The 25715-nt window shown below is 36.4% G+C and overlaps 9 protein-coding genes, 1 non-coding gene and 2 pseudogenes across 13 annotated transcripts; 3 read left to right on the top strand and 9 right to left on the bottom strand.

Moving 5' to 3' along the window:
- Window positions 1–111: 111 nt before the first annotated feature.
- Window positions 112–1541, top strand: srw-29 (G-protein coupled receptors family 1 profile domain-containing protein; the record flags this gene model as incomplete). Its single annotated transcript, NM_074750.2, has 4 exons — window positions 112–413; window positions 460–594; window positions 843–1319; window positions 1370–1541. The coding sequence occupies 4 exons, from the start codon at window positions 112–114 to the stop codon at window positions 1539–1541; spliced, it is 1086 nt and encodes a 361-aa protein (NP_507151.2).
- A 324-nt stretch (window positions 1542–1865) lies between these two features.
- Window positions 1866–3644, bottom strand: srw-48 (G-protein coupled receptors family 1 profile domain-containing protein; the record flags this gene model as incomplete). Its single annotated transcript, NM_074749.2, has 5 exons — window positions 1866–2037; window positions 2078–2551; window positions 2596–2739; window positions 2798–3028; window positions 3538–3644. 5 exons carry the CDS (start codon window positions 3642–3644, stop codon window positions 1866–1868), a joined length of 1128 nt encoding a protein of 375 aa, NP_507150.2.
- A 1126-nt stretch (window positions 3645–4770) lies between these two features.
- On the top strand, window positions 4771–6290 carry F26D2.16 (uncharacterized protein). The gene is made up of 4 exons (NM_001392682.1): window positions 4771–5065; window positions 5114–5500; window positions 5543–5917; window positions 5963–6290. The coding sequence occupies exons 1-4, from the start codon at window positions 4819–4821 to the stop codon at window positions 6205–6207; spliced, it is 1254 nt and encodes a 417-aa protein (NP_001379404.1). The 5' UTR covers window positions 4771–4818; the 3' UTR covers window positions 6208–6290.
- Window positions 6291–7525: 1235 nt separating this feature from the next.
- Window positions 7526–8946, top strand: str-55 (Seven TM Receptor; the record flags this gene model as incomplete). The annotated part of the gene is made up of 3 exons (NM_074748.1): window positions 7526–8013; window positions 8356–8804; window positions 8858–8946. 3 exons carry the CDS (start codon window positions 7526–7528, stop codon window positions 8944–8946), a joined length of 1026 nt encoding a protein of 341 aa, NP_507149.1.
- A 446-nt stretch (window positions 8947–9392) lies between these two features.
- Window positions 9393–10572, bottom strand: F26D2.8 (annotated as a pseudogene). Its single transcript has one exon. A coding segment is annotated over exon 1 (1180 nt).
- A 281-nt stretch (window positions 10573–10853) lies between these two features.
- On the bottom strand, window positions 10854–11953 carry srh-144 (annotated as a pseudogene). The gene has a single exon. A coding segment is annotated over exon 1 (1100 nt).
- Window positions 11954–12796: 843 nt separating this feature from the next.
- srh-145 (Serpentine Receptor, class H) lies at window positions 12797–13927 on the bottom strand (the record flags this gene model as incomplete). Its single annotated transcript, NM_074746.1, has 3 exons — window positions 12797–13473; window positions 13552–13697; window positions 13752–13927. 3 exons carry the CDS (start codon window positions 13925–13927, stop codon window positions 12797–12799), a joined length of 999 nt encoding a protein of 332 aa, NP_507147.1.
- A 442-nt stretch (window positions 13928–14369) lies between these two features.
- Window positions 14370–16677, bottom strand: F26D2.3 (Core-2/I-Branching enzyme; the record flags this gene model as incomplete). Of its 2 annotated transcripts, NM_001028683.1 has the most annotated exons (9): window positions 14370–14459; window positions 14510–14629; window positions 14676–14811; window positions 14863–14988; window positions 15111–15228; window positions 15275–15535; window positions 15582–15891; window positions 16360–16514; window positions 16563–16677. In NM_001028683.1, the coding sequence occupies 9 exons, from the start codon at window positions 16675–16677 to the stop codon at window positions 14370–14372; spliced, it is 1431 nt and encodes a 476-aa protein (NP_001023854.1). The 2 variants fall into 2 exon arrangements, with proteins under 2 accessions (NP_001023854.1, NP_001367257.1); NM_001380846.2 differs by lacking the exons at window positions 14370–14459; window positions 14510–14629; window positions 14676–14811; window positions 14863–14988; window positions 15111–15228 and having other exon boundaries at window positions 15529–15891.
- On the bottom strand, window positions 16460–16480 carry 21ur-12126. The gene has a single exon (NR_070078.1).
- A 261-nt stretch (window positions 16678–16938) lies between the features above and the next one.
- On the bottom strand, window positions 16939–20366 carry syp-1 (uncharacterized protein). The gene is made up of 6 exons (NM_074744.7): window positions 18574–20366; window positions 18343–18518; window positions 18183–18294; window positions 17619–18130; window positions 17485–17568; window positions 16939–17314 (listed from the first exon to the last, which is right to left on the bottom strand). Exons 1-6 carry the CDS (start codon window positions 18875–18877, stop codon window positions 17033–17035), a joined length of 1470 nt encoding a protein of 489 aa, NP_507145.2. The 5' UTR covers window positions 18878–20366; the 3' UTR covers window positions 16939–17032.
- Window positions 19376–22749, bottom strand: F13A7.14 (BZIP domain-containing protein). Its single transcript, NM_001392681.2, has 4 exons — window positions 22693–22749; window positions 22330–22414; window positions 20765–21265; window positions 19376–19808 (listed from the first exon to the last, which is right to left on the bottom strand). The coding sequence occupies exons 2-4, from the start codon at window positions 22411–22413 to the stop codon at window positions 19494–19496; spliced, it is 900 nt and encodes a 299-aa protein (NP_001379468.1). The 5' UTR covers window position 22414; window positions 22693–22749; the 3' UTR covers window positions 19376–19493.
- A 265-nt stretch (window positions 22750–23014) lies between these two features.
- On the bottom strand, window positions 23015–24952 carry sre-36 (Serpentine Receptor, class E (Epsilon); the record flags this gene model as incomplete). The annotated part of the gene is made up of 6 exons (NM_001028623.1): window positions 23015–23192; window positions 23235–23362; window positions 23476–23598; window positions 23645–23801; window positions 24098–24278; window positions 24667–24952. 6 exons carry the CDS (start codon window positions 24950–24952, stop codon window positions 23015–23017), a joined length of 1053 nt encoding a protein of 350 aa, NP_001023794.1.
- Window positions 24953–25715: the final 763 nt, after the last annotated feature.

Genomic DNA, 25715 nt, shown 5'->3' with positions numbered 1-25715 from the left:
TTAATTAGAATTTTCGTGTTTTTTTTTCGTTTTCACTAATTCCCTCAACCTACTAGACTTCATCATTTTTCCCACCTCATAATTTGATTCGTAACGAATCAAATCATTGCAATGAATACTACTTACATTGAAATGTTCCCCGGATTCAGCATAGAATCGATACGCTTATTTTGTGCTATTGGAAACTTTATGGGAGATTTCAGTTATTACATTGATCATGTTCATTTTGTTGTACCAATCCTTGGTGCGTTTCTAGGGCTTATACATTTAACAGTACTCACTAGGAAATGTATGAGAACCCTTGGCATTAATATATTTCTTATTGGAATTGCTATCGCTGACATGATCCGGTCGATCAGTATTAATTTCACCCCATTCTTCTATTTACGTTATTTGAGCAACGAAGTTTTATGGTTTGATTCAATTCATGTTTTTTATAGTATTCGAGAAACATTACAGCTTATATCCAAACTCAACGTTATCCTATAATATTTCGGCATCATCGGTAAAAATTTCAGAGGCACTGTCAATTTGGTTTGGCGTTGCCATCGCTGTCATTAGAAGTCTTGTGATGAGATACCCAGTGAATAACAGGTACAAGTTTGGCCTGTTAGAGGGGACGATCTTTGCGCTTTAGTCTTAAGTGGGCCTGCTGGACGCCGGTGTCCCGGGCCTGGGAGTAGATCCTCTTATCAGCCAGACCGGCCCACTCGGCCCATTTAACAGGTTCTGCCTTTAGCGACAGAACGAGGTGCGTCTGAATTAACAGCCTGTGCAGCATCAATTTCAACATCAGAATAGAGTTTCAACACATTAATTTTGATCTACATAATCACGTTCAGAATCAACCGTCTAACTCAAGTCGAGTATAGCTTAAAAATTATTATAACAATTACAATGTTTGCATTTCCGATATGGGCACTTTACTATACCAAGTTGTGTTCTGCAAAGGTTCCCGGATGGATGCCATTCACTAACTGTCATCGCTTTTCCGAGAACTCAACCAAAATTAGCATTGATTTTCAAATAAATAGGTTGTTCGGAAGCACTTTGATCTACGAAATTGATCTTCTTATCGAGGGAGTTCTACTAGAACTGATCCCATCGATTATTCTCCCAATCACTACAATTGGATTGGTCAAGGATTTAAAGGAAGCACAGAAGAACTCAATGTCAATTAAATCCTCAACAAAAAGCCATGATACTCTACGTTCTATAAAATTAGTGACTTTCATGACAATATCATTTCTTTTCACAACTACACCACATGGACTTATGTACGTTATTGGAATGTTCAATACCGATAAACCTGGTCTAGTGTAAGATTCTTTCAATACAATTAAACTTTAAAAACTCCAAATTTTTGCAGTATGATAATCTTGAAATTTGCGAGACTTTTCACTTTTCTGACAACTCTCAATGGCATCGCTCATATTTTAATATGTTATTTAATGTCAACACAATATCGGAATACTGCCAATGAAGTTTTTGGTGAGGGCAGGAAGATTTTTAAGCCAACATCACTTGTACATCCAACTTAACTATTTTAATAAAAGTGTTATTTTTAAAAACTGTGTGAGACTACAAATACTCAGACGAAAGCATGACAACAATAACGTATAGAAAAAAAGCAAAAAAAAAACTAATTAAGAAAAGAGCTAGACGATGTCGAAATCTTGGGCCTGGGAACGTCTCCAATGATATCTCCATTGAAATAAAAGTACTATTTGTATGTACACACACTTGAACATACTGTACATTGTTAAGATCCGCAAGATCACAAACATCTGATAGTAGGTAAGTAAGTGAATCGTAGGCGTCGACTCAGGCCCCAATAAAACTATATTCTAGTTTATGTCCCAGTACTAAATGATATTGACACTCGACGTTGAATTCGTCTGCTTTTTCCAAAAGAAGCAGATTTGTTTAGCCGCGGTACGGTATTCAGATGTCATGAAGTAAATAATCAAGGGATGAACGGTACCATTAAGCACTGATAAAAATGAATACGTAACTGATAATTTATCAACAATAGACCTGTGAAATAATCTTGTCGAGAGTTTTGCGAACGCCCTACCTGATAATAGTTCCTTCTTGCACACTGAGCATAATAGTATATAAAACTCCTTGTGGAATGATTGCAATAATGAATGTGAAAGTTACAAATAATACTAACTTTGATGTTCTTTTTGTGTCCCTCTTGTTTTTTGTTGTCAGTTTTACAATTTTCAATTTTCTGAGCTCAAAAACCAGAAGCAAAGTTACAGCCAAAAGAATAATAGATGGAATAAATTTGAATAATATTCCCTCTACATTTATCAGTACTTCAATTATTCCATTGCTCAAGTTTCCTGAGAAATCAGTCGCCAGCCAATAGTACTCAATTTGTGTATAGTTTGATGGAAAATCTAAACAATCGGGGGAAGGCTGCCAAATGGATATTGGGTGAAGAGTGAGTCTATGATGATAAAATGCCAAAAATAATAATGTCAGCAGGGACGTAGGAATTACTGCATACACACCAGCTTTTGATGTAACGAGTGAGTTGATTCTGAAAACAGCTTTGGCAAAAAGCCGCAGAGCTTTTGAGCTCACCGTGGCTGAAATGGGTAACGCATGATTAAAGCACGAAATGTGGTCATACCAACTGCAAACCAAACTGACAGGTCCACGGAAATCATATCTAATGCATTCAAAACTACAAAAATGGTCATATCTATATATGAGAGTGGAGGCACACTAAAAAAATCAAAGGTGTTAAATTAAAGAAGGGAGAGATGTGTGTTTGAAAATTCACCAAGTTTGCGAAATATGGAGGAATAACAGCTGTTTATAGTACATTTTTCCTAGTGAGAAAATTGTTTCAAACATTCGAACGAGGTCACAAGTTGCAATTCCAATTAGAAATATAGTAACTGAAGAGTTTCTTATTGGTTTTTGAGTGAGAACTGTTAAATGAAAAATACTTCCAAACAATCCAAAGAAAGCAATCACGAAACGTGCATATTCGAGACACGAACAAAGTTTCCTGAAAACAGAATTCTGAATTAAAATTTACTTGGCATTAATTGAATCTCCAAATTGTCGTTGCCGGAGCGCAGACAAGTGCACGACTTTCAAAATTAGATGCGCTCCTAGAGCAAAAACTTGGCAATCGGAGCTCACCCCATGCACCCTCTATCAGGCTATATGTCCCATTAGGATTTGATCTACGAGAAATGCGGGAATTTGTAGCACTGAAAAGCGTGGCGTCGGCGCGCTTTTAAAAATGCATTCTCATTTTTAAAAAAATGCATTAAAAATGCAAAGTAGGCATTCTCATAAACTGGTGGTTCCTTAATAATCAGTTGAGAAGTCTGCGTCTGAACGCATCTAAATTCTGGCGATTCTCGTAAATCAAACCAATATGGACACTATGGCGAAACATGGCGCCGGCCTGGCTAGGGAAAAAGCTAGGCCACGGCCGCAGTTTCTTGGTTTTCTCAATTAGTTTAGTAGAGTAAGTTCATTGAAAACTGCTAAAAAAAACAGTGTTACCTGACAAAAATCAAGATTGAAATCCAAAATCGCTTTGATTCTACATCGAAATCATCAAAATTTACATATTCATATAACACGTTGTCTGAAGAGTTGATGTTCGACATGTGTTATTTTTTATGAGTGAACAATTTTTCTTTCCAGAGAGCCGATTATTCATAATGAAATTGGTGTTTTCCTACGAAAACATAATTACATATAATAAGAGAATAAGCGAGATATTATGTTTGTGGCAATACTTAGAAATTATTTACCCCGACAAAAGTTACAGGTGGGTGTTGGAAAATTTCTGAAATTTACAGTATGAGTTACTGAAATAGCAAAGAAAGAAAAACCAAGATCGACAATTAGACCTAATAGACTCTCAGTCAGTAGTTGTATCCTGTGTGTCATTTTTTTCGGTACGTGTTGGCTTGTCACCTCCAAAAAGTTGTCACCTCCAAAACTGTTGTATAGGCTCATCTCACGTCACTCTCTCGCAGAAGAGGTAGGAGGCAGTCTGTGTATCTCTGCAGGCTCACCTCTCCCTACAGGCTCACAGGCCACTCTCTCTCTATCTGTGGGGAAAACACTGTAAAGATGTTGTGACGTAGCAAGTGTATGTACCAAGTATGATGGTTTACCAACTACCGACCAGCATAGCGGGTACCTCTTTAGTTTCGCCATCTCCAGTCTTTATGACGTTGGTCAGAGCCTGTGAGCCTGTAGAGATACACAGATTGCCTCCTACCTCTTCTGAGAGAGAGAGAGTGACGTCGAGAAAGTGAGCCTGTACAAGAGTTATGGAGCTGACAAAATCAGAAAAACAACTCGTGTGTCCAGCTGCGGGGAAAATACTGTCAAGATTTTGTGACGTAGAAAATGTATGTACCAGGTATGATGGTGTGCCAACTACCAACCAGCAGAATTGGTGCCCCTCTATAATTTCTTCATCTCCAATCTTTATGACGTGTTCGTCAGAAAGATTCATGTCACTATTGATCAAGAAGGTTTACAGGGCTAAAGTAAGACAATTGTAGTTTCATTAAGAATCGCATAAGAGTACACATTTATTTCGTTGTAAAACTTTGAGTTTGAAGGATAATTGTTTGAATAGAAAATATGTAATACCCCAGATACCTGTCCAACATCTCCCTTTTTCATTTACATATTTTCCGTCATTTGCTCTGTTTCCCTGCATCCCCGTTTCCCCCATCCACCCACGAAGTTTATTATGATTCGATTAGGGTTTCCAGTCCTATAAAATACGGTGGTTGCGCTGAAATTTTCACACTTCCCTCCATGCGGCCAATCCAGTGTGCTGTCTTTTTGTGTCTTGCCTTGGCAGTGGCATGTCAAGAAAGATCTTTGTTACGTCATCCGGATTATATTCAGGACCAGATCTACAGATTCCTAGACAGGCTGTTGGGAGCAATTCAATCAAGAGATGCATCTGCTATTGAACTTTTAATGGAACATGATGAGAGGCAGTTATACTTTTACGAGAGATGTGTTTATAACCGATGGACATTGAAAGGACTCTCAAAGGGTGTGTAAGATTGGAATTGTTGCAAATAAATTTTTATTTGCTTTTCAGAAGAAATAATTGATGTGCTCGTCAAGATACCAGCAGGCACGACTGTTGGCTTTGAAGTTAAATCCATAAAACACGAGTATTCAACCAGATGGTGGATCTATTGCTTGGTTGATTTAAGTGTGACCGGATTCCAACGTGACCCTGATGTTACTTTCGAAATAAGGTTCAACACTTTTGGGACTAGCGTGCAACTAGTTCATGCAAAAGAATTGAACTGTTCTCAAAGAAGAGCACTCTCCTCGTTCAGTCAGCCTGATCGGAAAGAGGACGTCAAAAAATTCCTGAACCAACTATTGAAAGCAATTCAATTAAGGCATGCTGGGAAGATTCTAAGAGCGGTTCTTCACACGAATCGCTACAGATCGTGTGAACGGATTTTTTCACGGGGTAAGTGAAATTGACGGTGCAAAAAATTAACTTGTGATTCAGAGGAAGTGATTGATGCGATCGTCAAGACACCAGCAGACAGGATTGTTAACTTTGTAGTCACATCTACTACAGATAAAGGAGTTGATCAATGGGTCAACATTACTGTCACCGGACTGACCTCTAAGCCTGTCGATATTACATTGGAGTTTGTTGTATTTAAAGCTGGGGATGACCCGATGCTTATCCACGCAACACAGATCAACTGTCCAAAAAGAGGTCTCATGTCATTCCGCCATTCGGCTTGGGATAAGGAAGCAACCGATGATTTCGTGAACAGGATGTTAAAAGCAATTCGATCAAGGGCTAGAGCTCCAGTAGACAGACTTTTGAGCTACAAATTTTCATACAAAGGATGCGGAAGGATGGTTTCTAAAGGTTGGTCCAATTCATGTTAATTTCCGCATGTGTTTTTTTTTTCAGAAGAAGTTATCGAACATATCATTAACTTGCCGTTAAGAAAAAATGTTGAATTGGATGTCAAGTCTATTTCCGATTCGCCAAGTTTTTATTTGATCAGAATGAGAATTACCGGACTTCTCTCGAAACCTTTTGAAATTAGCTTCAAGGTTGAAAAGGAAGGAATTGATTTGCTGATCTCTGATGTAGAACAACTTGGATGTTCTTATGAAGGTTACACGACCCCGCAGGCTCTCTTTTTGGAATGATATTATGGACAATACATCTTTTTTCGAATCTGGTTTTCTTGTATTTTTCGGGAAAAATGACAAGATTTTATATTTGATGAAAAAAACGGCAAAAATAAGCAAAATCAAAAACAAAATCAAAGAAAAATATTGAAATCGAAATGGAAAACTCAGAGAGGCCTAACTAGGGAACCGTCAGAAGGTGCCCATTGGAGTTGCATATGAGACCTATCCCATTTGATAGTGCATGTCTTAAAACGGTCACTCGTGAAATTTTAGCGGCAAAACTCCAGAACCAAGCTCACGGCGGGCTCTCAAAGTTCTTAAAGCAATTTTCCATATTCACTTTGGTAGCTCATATCTCCGTGGATAATTTTTTTTACAGAAAAGTCATCAACTAAAAAGTTGTTGATATTGTTGTAAAGAACAAGTTTGTAGTTGAAAGTTTTTTACCAAAAAATTTTTGTTTGCGAGAAAATCGTTAGAAACGGAATAGCAGCATAAAAAGAACAACAGCAGTTGCCGCACTTCGCGCGCTTTTATCTCAAACAAAAATTTTTTGGTAAAAAACTTTTAACTAGAAACTTGTTTGTTACAACAATATCAACAACTTATCAGTTGATGACTTTTCTGTAAAAAATTTATCTTCGGAGATATGAGCTACCAAAGTGAAATTGGAAAATTGTCCCTTCAATGCTTCGTTAAAGTGCTATTTTAAGATCTTTGATAGCCCGCCGTGAGCTTGGTTCTGGAGTTTTGCCGCTAAAAATTCACGAGTAACCGTTTTAAGACATGGGCTATCGAATGGGATGGGTCTCATATGCAAGTCCGATGGGCACCTTCTGACGGTTCCCTAGTAAGATTTTTCCTTATCCGCGCTTTTGTTAGGTCATTTATTGGCAAACGGAGTTTTCTAGTCCCCGGGAATTTAGTTTAAGCCAACCAGCAAGCACGTGTCCAATAGAATGAAAAATTACTGTCAGTGAAAACCTGACTGATCGAAATGTTTTGAAAAATGATTTTCTTCCCATGAACTTTTGTCAAAGACCAACTGTCTTCATTTTATGATGCATTGTGTATCATTATGGTTTTGCAAAAAAACAGAGTTCATTTTTTGAGCACCGCTTAACGCCATTAGAAATTTGTCAGTCTAGGAACAGTGTCAAAACAATGCTATACCTTTTCGTTAGCACATAATGAGCAACCATGCGTCATATATCGTAGACATATGGTCTTTGGCAACTGTTCACCGGGAGGAAAACAAAAAACATTTTAATGACTTTAACCAAAACACACACCTTATGCTCCTCACTTGGCATCTTTCTTCAGCCAGTTGAAAATGCTCAACCACAAATACACAATTTCCTTCACAAGTGCCGGCTTAGTAATCTGTTTCATCACAAACTTCATATTGATATACATCACTTTGTTTCATAGCAAACGAATTTATGGAACTTATAAATTGATGGTCGTAATGTTTTCAGCACTGGGATTTTTATTCTCCGTTTCCGAATTTATCGCAAGACCATTCACTTTGAACTATAACAGAGCTGTGATTTTGTTCAGTATTAATGATTGGATTCTCTCGAAGAACTTCCTAAGCATTGCACTTTCATTTTGGATCACATTTTATCTTTTGATAATATCACTCGTTGGAGTCCAATTTGTATATCGCTACCTATACATTTTCCATTCCACGAAACTGTGGTATTTTGATGGGGTTGGGAGAGCGCTCTGGATTTCTTACTTGTTGATTCCTACTATAGTTTATAGCGTTGCATTTAATCAGATATTTACACCCACCAATGCTTCCGATGATTATTTGAGGTATGTATGTATGTACAAATGCAACTACCGTCTTTCCTCTATTAGTATTGCACCAATTGTTCAACTTTGACAGCTAATAGCTCAGTTATCGTTTGTCCTATTCAAAAATCGTCAACTAACAAATTATTTGTTAGTTCATTTTCTATCATTATGTATTTTATAAAAAATTGATAGCTTCAAAATAAACCGAGATATAACGTTTCAAAATTAAGTAGTCGGGTGCAGTACTAATAAAGGAAATACGGTTAGTTAACTTAGTAACGTTTAGTAAACGTTTAGTAAGTAAGTTTAGTAACGTGAAAAAAAACACTTTAAAATTATTCAAAATCTTTAATCTTTTAGAGAAGTTATTCGAAAAAACTTTGACTTTGAAATTTCATCAGTCGCACGATTTATCATGATGCCTTATAATGAAAACAATACCATCCAATGGAAAGCCCTTTCACTTCTCATATCAGCGGGAATTCTAATTTGTTTCCAATATTTCATTTTTGTATTTTTCGGCCTCAAAATATATTTTAATATGAAGCTTAGACTGAAAAGTTTCTCAGCTTGCCAGGAAAAATTCCAATCGCAGTTGTTCAAAGCGCTCGTTGCTCAAACCATTGGCCCCACAATATTTCTGATTTTGCCTTCTGCGCCATTCTTTGTGACAACTCTACTATCGCCATATACCAATATGGAGATTAATTGGCAAACCGGGTGGTTGTGTTCGTTTTTTGAATTGTATCCAATATCTGATAATATCGCATTTATGTTGATTGTTTCCGAGTACCGAAATTATATTAAAAGTGAGGAAAAACATAATGTTTACTTTAATACAAAAAAATATTCAAATATTCAGGTAAATTGGTCTGCAAAACTAGAAGAGAGGTCGGCAGCAAGATTTCAATTCGAGCAACTCAATTCATTGCAAACGCTTCAGATACATAACGTTCTAGAATAAATATTGTCGTGTTTTTGTAGAATATTATATAACAAGGTAGTGATTTTTTGTGAAACTTTGGCAATTGCCGAAATTGTCCGAGCCAATGATCTGACCTACAATTTAATGCTGAATTTGTGTTCTTGGCCCGACAACTACCGGGTTCCATACCGCTCTATGAAAACACATGTTTTTGACGCCGCGGCGCAAAACCTGCTTGGCGTCGGACCATAAATTTTAGTCACAAGTCTAATTATGCAATTTGCACAAAATTGCCCTATAATTGTAAGTTGGCGTATTCTATACGCGCAACACTTGTATTTTTTTTCTAATTTACACACATATATGTATATATGTTTTGAAAAAATTTTTATGCAGGTGAAAATTTGATATGCGTTTTGATTTATTATTTGCAACGACGAAATGAACAATGAACCTAACAATTTTTGAACACTCAATCAATATTATATGAAGCAGAGGCGGGAACCACACGAATATGTCCAGATCCCTGAGCACTGGATAGCTTCAAAACTTCCAGGGAAGCTTGACGATAAGGCTTGTGAATCACAAGCATTATAACAGTTGCAAATAGTCCATGCGTTGAAATCCATATTATTGAGATATTTGTCAGTGCTAAATCAAAGTCTCCAGTGATACAAGAGTAAATGACATAGCCACTTGGAATCATTATAATTACCACTGGAACTAGCAGCTGGATGCAGAGAGCTTTGAAAAATTGCTTCTGCATTTTGGAGGTTCTCTCGGATTGAGCTTTTGTTTTATAGATGTATCTAGATGTTAGAATGAAGAATATTGTAATTTGAGTCCAACCAATGGATAGAAAAGGTATAACACCCATTAAAAAAGGAGTTGTATTATTTCCCAATATAAATAATCGAGGACTGTCAATAATTTCTGCGGGTAAACATGGAAGCTACTGACGAGCATATTCTCGTGCATTTTCGGGGTCCGGTTTGTCTAGGACAGCAGGAATAAATGCGAGAAATGATGAAAAGTAGCTGATGAAAAAGTGTAGGGCTCGTTTGATTTTTCGGCTTTGAGTTGCGGTGTCAGTGCGGACCAGATAATTGTAACGATTCTCGAAGAAGCAGAAGACTCCGGGATTTGCAACTGAAAAATGATGGCGTGATAAGTTGCAATCGCTCGCTACTTGCTCTGTATTTAAGAACAAGTTTCGTCTTTTTTCCTTCTATTTTCTACAATTTAAAGGGCCATTTCCATCCCAATTTTATAAAGAAACTTACGATAAAGTGAAGAAAATCCAAGATAAGTCATTAACCATATTGGAACTCCTAGATAATAAAGCAATCCTAAAGGATAACCTGATACAATTGGAAATATTATGACTGGAATGCTCAAAAGTGTAAGATATAAGTCAATCCATGCAAATCTAAAAACTTTACACAAAAAATTGAATCAAAAAGCTATGTATCTCACGTCAAATGCACAATTAACATTGAACTCTTTACTTTTTCCATATGAATAGGAGTTTTAAACAATACAATGTAAGTGCCAAAAATGTGAAGTGGAACTTGGAATATTGAAAGAAAATGAAGAGAATATGCATAGAATTCGTCGGATTCTAGAAAACTGTGCCGGTATGTGCAGCTCATTGTGAAATGATTTTTGAGCCACAATTCTGAATATTGAGTCTTGCTTTTTTCACCTGTTAATCACTAGGGGAACAAGTTGTCTGTTATCACAAGTTTTTCTAAAATTTCGTGGCAATATTTTTTGAGAAAGTTTTAATCCCCACCAGGAAAATAAACAGCGTGACCAATAATTACAAAATACAGAATAGGAATACTTAAGAAGTTCATTTGCAAGTATTGAAAAAAGTAGGTGAAATTAAACCTTGCCGTTAATCACTTTGATTTTAAAAAAACATTGATTTTCAATCAATATTATACGAAGCAGAAACAGGCACAACACGAATATGATAAGATCCTTGAGGTTTTGCAAGTCTTAACACTTCCAGAGTTGCCTGGCGATACGGCTTGTGGACCACAATCATCACAGCAGTAGCAAATAGTCCATGAGTTGAAATCCAAATAATTGAAATATGGGTTAAAGCCGAGTCGAAATTACCACTAACACTTGTATAAATTACATATCCGCCGGGGATCATTATAATTACTATAGGGATCGTAATTTGAATACAGAGGGCTTTGAAAAATTGCTTCTGCAAACTTGAAGTCCTCTCGGATTGGGCCTTGGTTTTGTAGATAAATCTAGAAGTTCCAATGAAGAATGTCATGATTTGAATCCAACCAATGATTAGATAAGGGATCACACCCGCTAGAAAGAGGGTCGTGTCATTTCCTAATATAAAAAATCGAGGGCTATTGATTATTTGTGGGGGATAACAGGGAAGTTTTTGGCGGGCATATTCACGAGCTCTGGCAAGGTCTGGCTCCTCTAGTGCAGCTGGAAGGAATGCTAGGAACGATAAAAGGTAAGTTAGGAAATAGTGAATTGCTCGTTTGATTTTCCGACTTCGATGTGTAGCGTCAGTGCGTACTAGATAGTTGTAGCGATTTTCAAAGAAGAATATAATTCCAGGAGTTGTGACTGCAAATATTATTTGTTACCGAACTTAACTTTTAAAAAAATAAATTAATTTACGATAAAGAGAGGTAAACCCCAAGTACACCATCATCCTTATAGGAAATCCTAGATAATACAGCAACCCCAGAGGATAACCTGACACAATAGGAAATAGTATAACTGGAATACTTAAAAATTGTAAGGTATACATCGAGCCATGCGAATCTGGAAAAAAAATCCAATTAGTGTACTTCAAGATTATTTCCCAAACGTTAAGTGTAAAATGAGCATTGAAAGCTTAACTCGTTCCATATGCACAGGAGTTTTCCAAATTACAATGTAGGTGCCAAAAATGTGAAGTGGAACTTGGAATATTGAAAGAAAATGAAGAGAATATGCATAGAAATCGTCGGATTCTAGAAAACTCTGGCGATATGTGCAGGTCATTCTTTCTCAAATGAGCAACATATGTAACAACTATGTATAATGATTTTTGCTAAACAATTATTGTGTTTGTCATTTCGCAATTTCACCTGTCTGCTACATATAGCGAAAATCAAGTTTACGTTGCTACTACGAAGTATTCGATTTTGAAATGTTTTTCTTTCTGGACAGTGTGAAAAATGTCTGTTTAGAAAAAATATGGATCCAATTCATCGAAGAAAGTCTCTTAGAACTGTGCCCGCACGTGATGTCAGAATGTCTCATTTCGGCTTGATCTACAAAAAATGCGGGAGAATAGACGCAGAGTTCTTAACTGATTTCGCATGGTTAAGAACGTGCTGACGTCACTTTTTTTTGGGCAAAAAATTCCCGCATTTTTTGTAGATCAAACCGCAATGAGACAGCCTGAAACCACGTGTGCCCGTTTTTCTTACCAACTTAAGAGGGGTGCCATTTATGCACAAAATTAAAAAACCAGAAAAAATCATAAGAGATTACCAAAAATTGTGGGAAATATTGTACAAGAAGAAAATATAAGTTTTCATAAATTCAAATAAATTTAAAAGAAGCATTTCAAGAAAATTATTTTTCTGCAGATGTGGGAAAAACTCCCTGGTTTTTTTCCGATAGCCACTACGATTGCAATACTATGTAATTTTGAGACGGCTTTCTTTGCTCGGAGTTTAAATCTAAAACTACAAACTACGAACGCAGACGTGAAAAGTTTATTTTATGTGCAAATGCAAGTTTTACAACGTACTCTAAACTTGAAAAAAACAGGTGGAATTAAACATTGTCAAATATTACTCTTCAAAAATTGGTTTTTTGATAAGACAAAATTGGTTTTCAATCAATATTATAGGAAGCTGAAACAGGCACAACACGAATATGATGTAATCCTTGAGGTTTTGATAGTCTCAAAACTTCCAGAGTTGCCTGGCGATACGGCTTGTGGACCACAATCATCACAACAGTTGCAAATAGTCCATGAGTTGAAATCCAAATAATTGAAATATGGGTTAAAGCCAAGTCGAAATTACCACTGACACTTGTATAAATTACATATCCTCCGGGGATTAATATAATTACTACAGGTATTGCAATTTGAATACAGAGGGATTTGAAAAATTGTTTCTGCATACTTGAAGTCCTCTCGGATTGGGCCTTGGTTTTGTAGATATATCTAGAAGTTCTAATGAAAAATGTTGCAATTTGTGTCCAGCCAATGATTAGAAAAGGGATCACTCCCAATAAGAAAAGAGTTGTATCAGTTCCTAGTATAAAAAATCGAGAGCTATCGATGATTTGCGGGGGGAAACATGGAAGTTTTTGACGAGCATATTCACGAGCTCTGGCAATATCTGGATCTTCTAGTGCAGCTGGAAGGAATGCTAGGAATGCGAGAAGATAATTGATGAAATGTTGGATGACTCGTTTGATCTTCCGACTTTGACTTGTAGAATCAGTACGGACTAGATAGTTATAGCGATTTTCAAAAAATAGTATGATTCCAGGAGTTACGACTGAAAATGATATTTGTAAGGAAGGTAGAAATTTATAATATATATTTTTTAACTCAGAAAATGCTAGCGTAAACTTACGATATAGAGAGGTAAATCCGAAGTACACCATCAACCTTATGGGAACTCCTAAATAATACAGCAGCCCCAGAGGATAACCTGATACGATTGGGAATAGTATAACTGGAATACTTAAAATTGTAAGGTATACATCGAGCCATGCGAATCTAGAAGTTTTATAATCATTTTGATTTGAATTTTTTTTTCGTATATGTACGTACGTCAAATGTAGAACAAGCATTGAAAGTTTGACACGTTCCATATGAATAGGTGTTTTAAACAATACAATGTAAGTGCCAAAAATGTGAAGTGGAATTTGGAATATTGAGAGAAAATGCAGAGAATATGCATAGAATTCGTCGGATTCGAGAAAACTGTGCCGGTATGTGCAGGTCATTTTTATTTAAATGTGCACGTTTTAACACATGTAGCAAAACAGAAAGCGTACTCTCGATTTTTGAGCAATAGCGCTTTCATTTTTGAATTTGCAATTTCACCTGTAGGCTTATAGCAAAAATCAAGTTTAGTTGGTTGAAAGTTTTTTAAATTTTCTGATGAAGGGTTGGTACCATGTTTTATACCATATTTTCAATTTTCAATTCCGGCAAAATTTTGGATTTTCTCAAATTCCCAGGCATTGCACGAGAATTGAGCCAACAAACCGATTTCCAGCTCAGGATACTGTGAGACGTTCTTGATTGTTTGCGACTATTCCAGAAAAATGTAACATAATAATTATTAATAACAAATTTATTCAGTTTGGACTAGAAAAGAAAACAGCTTGTGTAGTCTATAAAAATCTAGATGATCTTGTAAGGTACAATTAGATGTAATTCTAATTAAAGGTAATCTAGATAGTTCCAAGGTTTGAAATTCGAAGTGCAATTCAATTTGTAGTCCGATTTTTTATGATTTTCATGGTATTGAACCTGAAATTTCAACTGTTTTTTTAAATAACATTCCAGCAGCTCAAACTTACTGAAACTAAATTTTTATAAATATCATCTTCCAAGTTATAATCCCTTTGTCCCAAATAGGTCCGGTTATGCAAAAGCTCGGCGGTACACTCTATAATGGAAAAATCAAATGCTGGAAGCATCTGAAATGAATTGTAAGTTGCCGAGGTGGCCGTTATTGCCGAAAACCTTATTAAAACTCAGAGTGGGATATTTTGAAACTGCGAGGAAGTCTTCAATCCCGAAAATGCAAATATCATGTCTTACGGTACCAGAGGCACAATTGGAAGATCTCTCGAGATTTATGGGTACCCAACGCGAGAATCTGAATATTTTCTTTTCATTTTTAACTTTTACAGACAGAAAAAACTAATGCCTTGAAATAAAGGAAACAGATGTGTCATTGTGGAAGCATTCATTTGTAAAATGACCTGGCATTTTGAAATCCTGGTTCGATTGGAAAGTTGAGATAAACTGCTCATCAGCGCCATATTCCGGAAATCTGGTAATTTAATCGATAACATTACAAAGCCTATTCATATTTGATATTGAGCCTAAACCTAAGCCTAAGTCTACGCCTACGCCTAAACCTGAGCTCAATCTTCACTTACCGTCATATTCAACTGCTGCAAAAGAATCGATACATCAACTTCATTCACCAACCATTCCACTACAGCTCTCGACAGCGACGCCTGCACAAAACCACTTGAAATTTCAAGTTCGTAATCCGAATTTCTTGATTCTAAAAAATTCCCCGAATTTCTTCATAGTTTCTCACTTTTCCTAACCATTTCGAAAAAGTCTCAAAGATTTCAAATCCCACTTTGAATGTTTATTCCTCCTTCCTGGAATCTCTTTGGACATGAACACATCGTTGGCTCCGGCGAGCAAATCGAATATTCGATCCAACTCATATACTGATTTAGTGATAACATCATGATTTTGCAGAAGCATCAGGTATCCCCATCCACGTGAAGCCTCAAGTCTCTTCATGCAGTTGTAATGTGCCAAATTGATGTTATGGCCCTTGCTATCGTAGGATTCAGTGACTAGAATCTGGAAGGCATGGTGCACTACAATTAGAGGTAAACCTACCTGGCAGTACAAATACATTAGGCAGACACCTTTCAAGTGCCTTCATTCTTTTCTGAAACTCTGCGGAAGAATTCGCATCGACTGCAAAGCAGAAGAAGTTTTGCGGGTGATAGGAAGCTTGTACTTGTTTCTCAATAAACTCATAGTCGGCGAACACAATTCTTGCAAATGCAGTGCCATTAAGCATTAGAAGCTTGAATTGAGAAGATTTCGGTATGATTCGGTTTTTGATAGCGGAGCAGGTCAGGTTTAGAAACGGGTTTTCGATTAAGGGGATCCGATTGATGCCAGTGAGAGATTGGAGATAAGCCTGAAAAAACTTTTAAAAAAAGCTTAGGAATATATTATATTGCTTAGGCTTAAGCGTAGGCTTAGGCTTAGGCTTCGACATAGTTAGGCTTAAGACGAAGTCATTTTATTGTTTTTTTCTCATTTAGAAACCGAGATTTATTTTCGATAAATGTTCAATTTCACACAAAAACGAAAAAAAAACAGCGATTTTCAAATGTCCTGATCCATAATACATAGATACTTGAAGATGCCCTTTATAACAGTTTTCCGTGATTAATATTTATTACGTAAACGTCTAATCTTGCCACGTTTAGTTTTTTAAACTGTATATCGTGTCGAGTCCATGAATATAAATATAAATAAAACCGTTACAGTAACCCGTTGTCGGCGTGGCGAGACCCTTGAGCGTAAGTTATGGGGTAAATTCTCAGTTTCAGACGTCTAAGTAACAAATAAAATAAAAACCAGTAAGATGTCGGCTGCCAACCTTATCCCCTCGAAGGACCCGTCTGCAATCCACATGTCGAGTTTCGGGCCGTTTGCAATAGAACCTTCGATCTTTACAATATTTATCCATATTCCTCAATGCCTCAATCATTTTCTCGTAAACGACAACTTTCCGGTCCGCCGATAGATAAGGATCTAAAGAAAATGTACTTTTCAGAGAAACAAGAAGCTCGAAGATCTCACCAAATTCTCCATAGAACAGATTGAGGAGTGTTGTGGGAGAAACTAAGTAAATTATAAAAGTAAATCCCAAAATAAGTAGAATAACCGAATAGGGCAATTGTCTTTGTTGAGACATTTGAGGTAAGTATGTAGATAAAGTCTTCCGCCGCCTTTGCAAAAAAAATCAGATTAAAAGGGCGGAAAAATTGGAGGAATGTCTAGTGGAAGGCGTGCATTGTGTGTTGACCTGTGGGAATTAAAAAAAAAAGTGTTTGAACTTAGACAAGACATGCGAGAACAATTCCCGTTCAAATTGGCCAATTTGTCGGGGAGTTTTTTTGAAAAAAGATTCTTCCTGCAATTCGAGAAGAATTGAAATCTGGTTTTTTCTCTCTCGTTGCCGCAAATTACTTTATATAAAACTCTAAAAACACAAAAAAAAATAGCACAAGATTGAAATGGTACATAGTCGTTTCTTCCCCACACACACATTATTTCTTCCCTCCTCTCTTTCGGCGAACATCTGCAGTATGAGCTTCGGCTCTCGTTTTAAGACGATCGGCCGCACGAGTTCGTTTCAACGGTCTGGTAGCTGCGGTAAGTGGTGTGCTCGTCATCAATGGCGCCGAGAATACATCATGAGACACTTGTCGGTGTACTGGAGTAACTTCTACACTTGGCTGCGGCGGAACTACTCGATCTGAATAGTCGGATTCCACGATATCGATGGTGTCGTTAAATTGATCGCCGTTTGCAGCACGTTGTTCTTTAATCTGAAAAATGGAAAAAAAATTAGTGAACAATTTCCGTTGAAAAAACTATCGAAAAATGGGGTAAATTTTGAACCACAATAAAATTTTCTTGTTTCATAGCGAAATTGGTTCTTTTGGGCACATTTTGAGTCTACAAATAACTCTGTATTAAATTCAAAAATTATTATTACTTGATTGAACAACTTCTCGTGTTCCTTGGCGGCGTCCTTGATTTGCTTATCATAGTCATTGATTTCCAACTGCATAGCAGAGATCTGAACAATAAAAAATTATTGGTTACAGTACTATATATTTAAGGAATAACCTCTTCTTCAAGATCACTCTCCGTTTTTGAAGATTGGAGCTGCTCCAGTTCCTTCTTTCCTTTCTCTAGCTTCTCTTGTTCTTTAGCAATTGCTTTTTTGAGACTGGTGATTTTCTTTCGATCTGATCCTTTAACTGTATTTGATTTCTTCTTTTCAGCAATTTTTCGACGAAGAAGTTCGATAATTGATCTTTTGCGCTCTTCAATCAATTTCTTATTCTCGATGTCTTCTTGTTGACGTGCCTCATACTTCAATTTTAATATTTTCGTATCCTCCTTGATCTTTGAGAGGGAAGCTTTCAGCTGTTCATTTTCCACTCGAACTTTTGCAGTCTCCGCTGTGATCTTTTCGATTTCCTTTTCAATTTCAGTCGTTTTGTCTTGCGAACGGCTTGCTTCGAATTGAAATAGCTGAGAACGGAGTGTGACGCAATCTTCCCTCATTTGCTCCAACTTCTCCTCTGATGCTTTGAGATTCAGTTTTCCCTCTTCGAGCGCTTCTCGGTCTTGATCTGAAATTTAGAAGAACATTTCATATTTTCTATTTACTGAAGAATTTAATACCTTGGCGAATTATCATTTCATCGTATTTCGCTTGCATCATTGCGCACGACGAATTCAGCTCCACCAATTTTTCATGTTTCTGCTTGGCTGCCATGATCATTTCACGAAGCCTCTGAAAATATTCAATTGATAATTTAAAAAAGAATATTCAATAACTAACCTTGCACTCATTTTTAGCTTCTCCGTTATTACGAGATTGTTCGCGTTGAATTATCTTAGTGAGCTCTCTTTCACGACTAGACAACAAATCTTCGAATTTGGATAACTCATAATCCGCTTCATTAAGACTTTTCTCCTTTTCGCCTGATTGTAGCTTGGTGCGATCTGGGATGCTTTCTGAAATTGGATATTTTCAGTGATGATTTTCAAGAAAAATTGAACATTTTCTCACTTTTGACAGAGACAAGTTGCAATTCGATCGACTTGCACGACTCTTTGAATACGTTAAGCTCCTTCTTTATATCATGCATTCGTTGCGACTCGGTTTGAACTTGAGAAGCCAGCTCGCGAGATTTCGCCGCCTGCTCATCAGTTTGCTCGCCTTTATCTTGCTCAGTCTGCTCGTCAAGCTTCTCAAGAACGTATTGCTGTGTGAGCATGATCTCATCGCGAAGAAAGCCTGACGATTGGTCATCAACTGGTGTCTCAATAAGTGCTTCAGTGGGAGCGTCAACCCAAATTGTGAAGTTATCCATTGCCAGAAACCTGAAAATAAATATTTATAAGCATTTTCGGCAAAAATTTATATTAAAAATTGGAAAAATCGAAGAAAAAAGATTGAAAAATGAAGAAAAAAACTTTGTAAAACGGTTTAAAATTTAAAGAATAATTTTTAAAATATTTTTTTTAATATGAGCGGAGGCCGCAAACACCGCGGCGCAAATTTGCAGATTGCCTACAGTAACTTGAGATTTTGTCAATGGAGCGCGTTTTGTTGCAGCTATTTTTTTCAAGATTATATGGTTTTTTTGCTGTAAAACATGACAAAAACTGCAGAAAACTTCGTAAAATTCAGGAAAAAAAGACGGAAAATTGAACAAAAAATCAGCGCTGATTTTGAATTGGTTGTGCTCCTTTGTGATTTCGAACATTAGCTTTTCATTGAAAATATAATTATTTATTGAAAAAAGTCCGTAAGTAAATATTTAAAATTGTCGTGTCAAGACCCTGTGTCCAGCTCCTCGAAATACAAGTAATATGATTTATTGTTTAATTGTGAATTTGAAAAAAAACATAAAAAGACGAATGTTACACGCATTGGAAATCCAAAAAAAAATATTCACACATTTCTATAAGTAGATTATTCATGTTTCACTTGAGATCATCAGAAATATCACTTTTCGAACTATTCGACAGATCACTCAACGAAGTATCATCATCATCATTGTAATCGTACACGGTGATCGGATCAGTATATCGTGGAGCCATTGGTCCAACAGGTCCCATTTGGCTGAACGGGGAAGGTGCTGGAGCAGCAGCAGAAGGAGCCGGTGGGAATGGTGCAGAAGTAGAGGGTAATGCGGTGAAGTTGAACGAGTGTGTGAATTGAAGAGCCGGAGGTTGTAGTTGGAATGGTTGAAGAGTTGAAGCTGTCGCCGGTCCAAAGTAGAAATTGCTGTTGAATGGCTGAAAATTTTTATTTATTTCCGAGACGTGAAATTTTGTGATTTTTTAAAATTTTTGTTAAATTTGAAAAGGTGTGCGCCTTTAAAGATTACTGTAGTTTTACGGAAAATGGGAATTTTATTTTAGATTTTTAAAAATTTATTCGGAACACTATGAAAAATCGATGAAGAAATTTTGAAAATACAGTAATCCTTAAAGGCGCATACTTGTTTTGCACTTTACAACAATTTTCGTGTCGAGACCGGCTACCGTAGGGGTTTAAGCCAAGAAATGCAGGATCTTCTGAAAACAAATGCACACTTCTCCACGAGGAGTACACGGGCCGCGTAAATCGACAGAACTGCTCTGACAATTTTTGGAATTTGAATTACCGCGAACTTGGCGCTAAGACACGCCCATTTTTCCGTGCCGTACTTTTGTAATTTTTTGAATTTCGAAGGAAATTCGTATTTTTCATCCATTTTTTTTTAATTGTGACACTTTTCATGTAGATTTTTACTCGGAGAAGGTATTTTTTTGTATTTTTGACGTTTTTTAGGAAAAAAAATTTGAAAATACGCAAAATTCCCTCTCCGAGTGGAAAATAACATGAAAAGTGTATTTTTAAGAATTTAAAATTTCTTCAACATCAAAAACGCAAAAAAAAATCGGCAAAGAAAGACAAATTTGCGTCGAAATCGAAAAAAAACCAACAGTGCCGCACAGAAAAATGGGCGTGGTTTCACGCAGTTTTTGTACCCCTCTAGGAGAAGTGTGCAGTTTTTTTTTGCTGGAATTCTTAATTTTAGTCCGTTTTTGCTAATTTTTAGCATTCAAATTTGCTAAAATTCTTGCTGAAAATCGCAAAATTTCGCTGAAAATCGCTAAATGTATAGTTTTTTAATCATAAAATACAATTTTTGACGATTTAATGCCAAAATTTGCGAAAATAGTCCAATTTCACTGCAAATTTTTACCTGAAAAACTGGCACCGAATTCTTCTTTTCCATCTCCAACTGCTCACATCTCTTCTCAAGCTTCTCACATTTGCTCCGATACTTTTCCATTTCCTTCTTAAATTGATCTCGTTCTCGGCGAAGCTTCTCCACATCCGACACGCTCGGCATATTTAAATTGAAATTTTCCATAGCATTATGCACATAATTTTCCCGTTCAATTCGCTCAGCAACTCGCTTTCTTTTCCGTTTTTCTTGTCGCCGAGACTCTTCGTGTTCCCATTTTTGTAGTGTAAATTGGGTGAACTCGTAAATCGAATCTTCACTTGGATATTGATTTTCTGGACTAGAACGATCGAGGTGAACTCGTCGCCTTTTGAGATTTGGTTGATCAAATGTCGCGTCAAGGTCGAGAGTTTCATCGTGATGAAGTTTTGGAGTTGTTGTAGTTGGTGGTGGTGGTGGAACAGGAGGTTCAGATTCAGTAAATCTATAGGGTTTTGGTGATGGACCGGGTTGTAGCTGAAAAATATTTGATTTTTTAAAAAAATTGGGTTTTTTATTTTAAAAAATTGAAAATTTCAGGTTGTTTTTTATGAGAAAATACAATTTTTCAGATTTTACAGAAAAATTTAAAAAAAAACATTTTTTTGGCTTTTTGGATTTGTATCGCGCTTTTGAATTGAAAAAAAAGGCATTTTTCTGATTTTTTATTGGAAAACTCGAATTTTTTTTGGTATATTTTTGTTGTAATGGAATTTTTCTGACTATTAACCATTTTTCTTGTCTTTTTATCGGGAAATTTGAATATTTCTCGATTTTTACATGATCAACTGGAATTTTTAAAGTTATTTCATTGGAAAACCCGGTTTTTCTGGATTTTTTCGTTGAAAAATCTAGATTTTCCGTTTTTTTTTGTTAAAAAATTGAATTTTATTCTGAAATTGGCTTTTTTTGTGTTTTCAGCGGAAAATATGGATTTTAATAGATTTTTAACTGGAAAATTCGAATTTTCCTTGTGTTTTCATTGAAGAAAATCAAAAATTTTCCGCTTTTTAGTGGAAAAACCGGATTTTTCTAGATTTTTCTTATTAAAACTGAACATTTTCTGGATTCTTCCGTGAAAAATCAGGATTTTAAGGTTTTTTGAGGAAAACAAAGAATTTTCTTGAAAAAGTCAATATTTTCTGGTTTTATAGAGGGAAAATCAGAAATTTTCCGCTTTTTTATCGGAAAATTCGAATATTTCTTGATTTTTACATGATAAACTGGAATTTTTTAAAGTTATTTTATTGGAAAACCTGGTTTTTCTGGTTTCTTGTTTAAAAAAAAAGAATTTTTCTCGGAAATTTGCCGATTTTTTTTGGATTTTCAACGGAAAATAGGGATTTCAATAGATTTTTAACTGGAAAATTCGAATTTTCCTTGTTTTTATTGGAAAAAATCAGAAATTTTCGGGTTTTTAATAAGCAAACGCTAAATTTGGCGAATATTTCAAACAAAAAGCCAGTTTCCGGCTGCTGGGAGGTGACAAAAAGGAGATTTTCGCAAAATTCAATAATTTTTATTAACAAATTCGCCCTTACCTCTGCATAATCATCATCGTCGTCGAAGAGCTCTTCTTTTTTCGTTTTCTTACTTTTGAAGAACTTCCGCACAATTCCAGCCATTCTAAAATCGAAAAAATTATACAATTATATTCAAAAAAAAATATATTATTGTGCCCCCGAAAAATCGATAATGACCGCGCGTAGACAGACAGTGTCGCCGCTTGTAAGAAGGCGGATCAAAGAGAGCCGACACCTCTTCCCTGTTGCGGTGTGTGTGTGTTTGGTGAGGGTGCAACTGGCTGTTGGGATTATAGAGTCGGATAATCAAAGAATACCGCCTGTTTTCGCTAATTATTGATGTGAAACAACCGAAAAAACACAAGTTGTAAATCATCTCACTTTAATAAACTATGAAAACAATCCGGTTATTGTCGAGGTGATATTGACATCGGATTTCTGAAAATTTACTATATTATTAAAAGTAAATTGTTATAAAGCAATTAAAATGCAAAAAAAGTGAAAAAAACATCCAAAACTATAGGAAAAATCGTGTTGGAAAAAATAAATTAATTCGAAATTCGCAGCGAAATACTCCTCCGAGAGGAGTCCGAGCGCGGAGAAACCTCGGCCGCGGCCACCAGAGAAAAACGCGCGAAAATCTTGAATTTAAATACGAAACCCGATAATTAAAAATGTATCAATTTATTGTTTTAAAAGCATTTTAAACCCATAAATTCTGCAATTGCTTAAAATGAATTGCTGCAGATTGCTCGGGAGTAGCAGCTAATTCATATTTCGACTCCTCTGGCTGAACTCTATTGATAGGAATGTAAAATAAAAACTGTTTTCTCCAATCTTGCACACTTGATACAATAGCCGGAACCAGGAATAATGGACCACTGAAAATTAGTTTGAATTCTTTAAATTAAGAATAAACCTACAAGAAAATAATGTGCTCCGCCGCTTGAGAATAATATTTTGCACCCGAAACTTTCAAAATCCCGAGGTAGATATTGATTAGGAAAACAATATCAAATATTATCATGATAATATAAATTCGGAATGCTAACTGAAAATAAATATTTATTCAACCTACAAGCTTGGGTTTTTGCTCCGTGGCAGCGAAAAAACTCCGTGGCCGAGTTTTCCCATTTCGCGGCCACAGGCCCCTGAGCGGCTCACCGAAATAGACCGAAGGTTCTCCTCGGTCTGAAACTTCGCCGCCAATGAGTTTTTCGTGATATTCCTCGCCAATCGCATATTATTCCGAGCCTTTAAGTTGTAATACCGAAGAAAAAATAGGTGCTGAAAAACATCAGGCATACCGCTGAAAATGCCTGCCTATACCTACCGGAATCACAAATAATAGGCCGCATGCGTTCATTCCCAGAAGATTTCTCAATGGGAAAACATGGAAAAGCATCACAAGTGCCAGGAAAATTGCATACGCCTGGTGATATATGATTAGGAATATGGAGAGTTTCTTCCGGTATATGGATTCATAGTCACTATAAATATTTGGGTTAAGGAACGGATGTAGGTTGGAGCATATGTGACGTCACTCCCCAGTACGTTTGACCTCCGAAAATTGCGGGAAACTTACACGCCAGTGGGAAATTTCACAGGAATTTCAAACATTCGTGTGACGACTCTCTCACTTTTGGGAGTTCAAAAAATGAGGGGTTCTCGTGACGTCACTCCTCATCAGTTTTTTCTGGAAGCACATGACGTCACCAATCGTACAAATTTGCCGCGATTTCTGGAGGTCAAACGGAAAACGAGCTCAGTGACATGGGTGTCTCACCTAAATAAAACTGTGGCGAAAGTTCGCTCAATTAAAAAACAAGAGAACGAGCTATTAACAATTCCGACGTAGTGCCATTCCATAAAAGTCGCTATCAGTAAAGGAACACATTTCCAGCTGAGAGAATCGATTTTCAGATAATTCGAGGTGTCCTCAAATCCTTCGAATGTTTGATCGGGCTCTGAAAAATCGGGGGCACTATTTTTCCAGGTCAGGGAAAAATGGTGTTCGTTCTCAATGTTGCGCTCCATTTCTTTAGAACCACGTGGTGTCAGGCTGTCCCATTACGGTTTGATCTACAAAAAATGCGGGAATTTTTTGTCCAAAAAAATGTGATGTCAGCACGTTGTTAACTACGCAAAATCAGTTGAAAACCCAGCGCCTCAACTCCCGCATTTTTGTAGATCTACCTAGATCAAACCGAAATTAGACACTCTGACACCACATGTTTTCTAAAACAACATACCCCTCTCCCCCCTCCCCCGTTTTCAATTTGATAGAGCACACTTGCATCACAGTACAAGGTTTTTTTTCGAATTTTCGTAACCAGATCCCACTCTAAAACCTACCTGCCAAATTGATAATTCCATACTTATAAGGCAAAATCACCAGGGTTCCCAACAAGCACTCGAACCAAGAAATATACATACAAGATAGAATATACGTGGCATTTCCATGAAATTTCTTCACTTTCCACATTACAATGGTCATATAAAAAGAGAGCCAAGAGCATGTCACCATTGAAAAGAAAATGAAAAGAAAATAAGGAATATTCCACCAAGTGAGAAACGAATCATCATTGAATACGTAGCTGGGCACCCATATATCAACGGAATTCCATAAGAGGAGATTCATTAAGAAATTGCTGAAAATTGCCTGAAAAATCAATAGGGCTGATTGTGAGGGAAATTTATTCAAAGCGAAGGTGGAAATAATAATAAGAGCTTGCCAAAAACCTGAAATTAGAAGGCAGGTGATACTCAATTTCTCGGCACGGGCTCAGCTAGTCATGAAGAGACTTTGAGCTTAATTTTGACTTTTTGGACAAACACATTGACATTTGAAAGATGAACTTTAAGTTAGCCCCCTACAAAAAATTAGCGATAGGGGGCTTTTGGACTAGGAAAAATTCCAGTTGTTATTTTCAGAGCATTTTTTAAAACGCTTAAAAAAGTTTTCACAATGATAAAATTAAGTGGTTTTGAAGGTTTTCGATGATTTTTTAATTGGTTTATGTAGAATAAAAAAATGTTCTGAAAGGTTTTGTAAAATTTTGTTTTTTTTTTTTTTTTGAATTTTTTGAATACGGTGAAAATTTTTTTTTTTTTAAAACATGTTTTTTCACAAAAAAAAATTAACCATAAAAACCATTATAACATTTTCGGCAAATTGCCGGAGTTGAAAAATTCCGGCAAATCGGCAAACCGCCGATTTGCCGAACTTTCTGGAAAAGCGGCAATTGCCGAACTTTTTTGGCAAATTGCGGTATTTTGCCCTTTTTTTTGGAAATTTTAAAATTTAAATTTTTATCGGCAAAATTGTACACATCCTACGAATTTTCCTACATATGTTTTGAAAAGTAAGCAAATTCTATGAAAAAATCAGAAGAAAACGGGAT

The sequence above is a fragment of the Caenorhabditis elegans genome, chromosome V (genome assembly GCF_000002985.6).
Source record: "Caenorhabditis elegans chromosome V".
NCBI classification, from domain to species: domain Eukaryota; kingdom Metazoa; phylum Nematoda; class Chromadorea; order Rhabditida; family Rhabditidae; genus Caenorhabditis; species Caenorhabditis elegans.
Note: the sequence above shows the minus strand (reverse complement) of the source record. Positions and strands in the feature narration are given on the sequence as shown.

What these genes read in the sequence shown, in the direction of transcription:
- F26D2.16 (NM_001392682.1), top strand. Translation starts at nt 4,819, where the DNA reads ATGCGGCCAATCCAGTGTGCTGTCTTTTTGTGTCTTGCCTTGGCAGTG. An exon ending in ATTGAAAGGACTCTCAAAGG is followed by an intron (nt 5,066 to 5,113) that starts GTGTGTAAGATT and finishes TTTGCTTTTCAG; the next exon opens with AAGAAATAATTGATGTGCTC. An exon ending in TGAACGGATTTTTTCACGGG is followed by an intron (nt 5,501 to 5,542) that starts GTAAGTGAAATT and finishes CTTGTGATTCAG; the next exon opens with AGGAAGTGATTGATGCGATC.
- syp-1 (NM_074744.7), bottom strand. Translation starts at nt 18,877, where the DNA reads ATGGATAACTTCACAATTTGGGTTGACGCTCCCACTGAAGCACTTATT. An exon ending in AGAGTGATCTTGAAGAAGAG is followed by an intron (nt 17,569 to 17,618) that starts GTTATTCCTTAA and finishes TTTATTGTTCAG; the next exon opens with ATCTCTGCTATGCAGTTGGA. An exon ending in ACGAGAAGTTGTTCAATCAA is followed by an intron (nt 17,315 to 17,484) that starts GTAATAATAATT and finishes TCCATTTTTCAG; the next exon opens with ATTAAAGAACAACGTGCTGC.
- F13A7.14 (NM_001392681.2), bottom strand. Translation starts at nt 22,413, where the DNA reads ATGGCTGGAATTGTGCGGAAGTTCTTCAAAAGTAAGAAAACGAAAAAA. An exon ending in ACGATGATGATTATGCAGAG is followed by an intron (nt 21,266 to 22,329) that starts GTAAGGGCGAAT and finishes AATATTTTTCAG; the next exon opens with CTACAACCCGGTCCATCACC. An exon ending in ATTCGGTGCCAGTTTTTCAG is followed by an intron (nt 19,809 to 20,764) that starts GTAAAAATTTGC and finishes AAAAATTTTCAG; the next exon opens with CCATTCAACAGCAATTTCTA.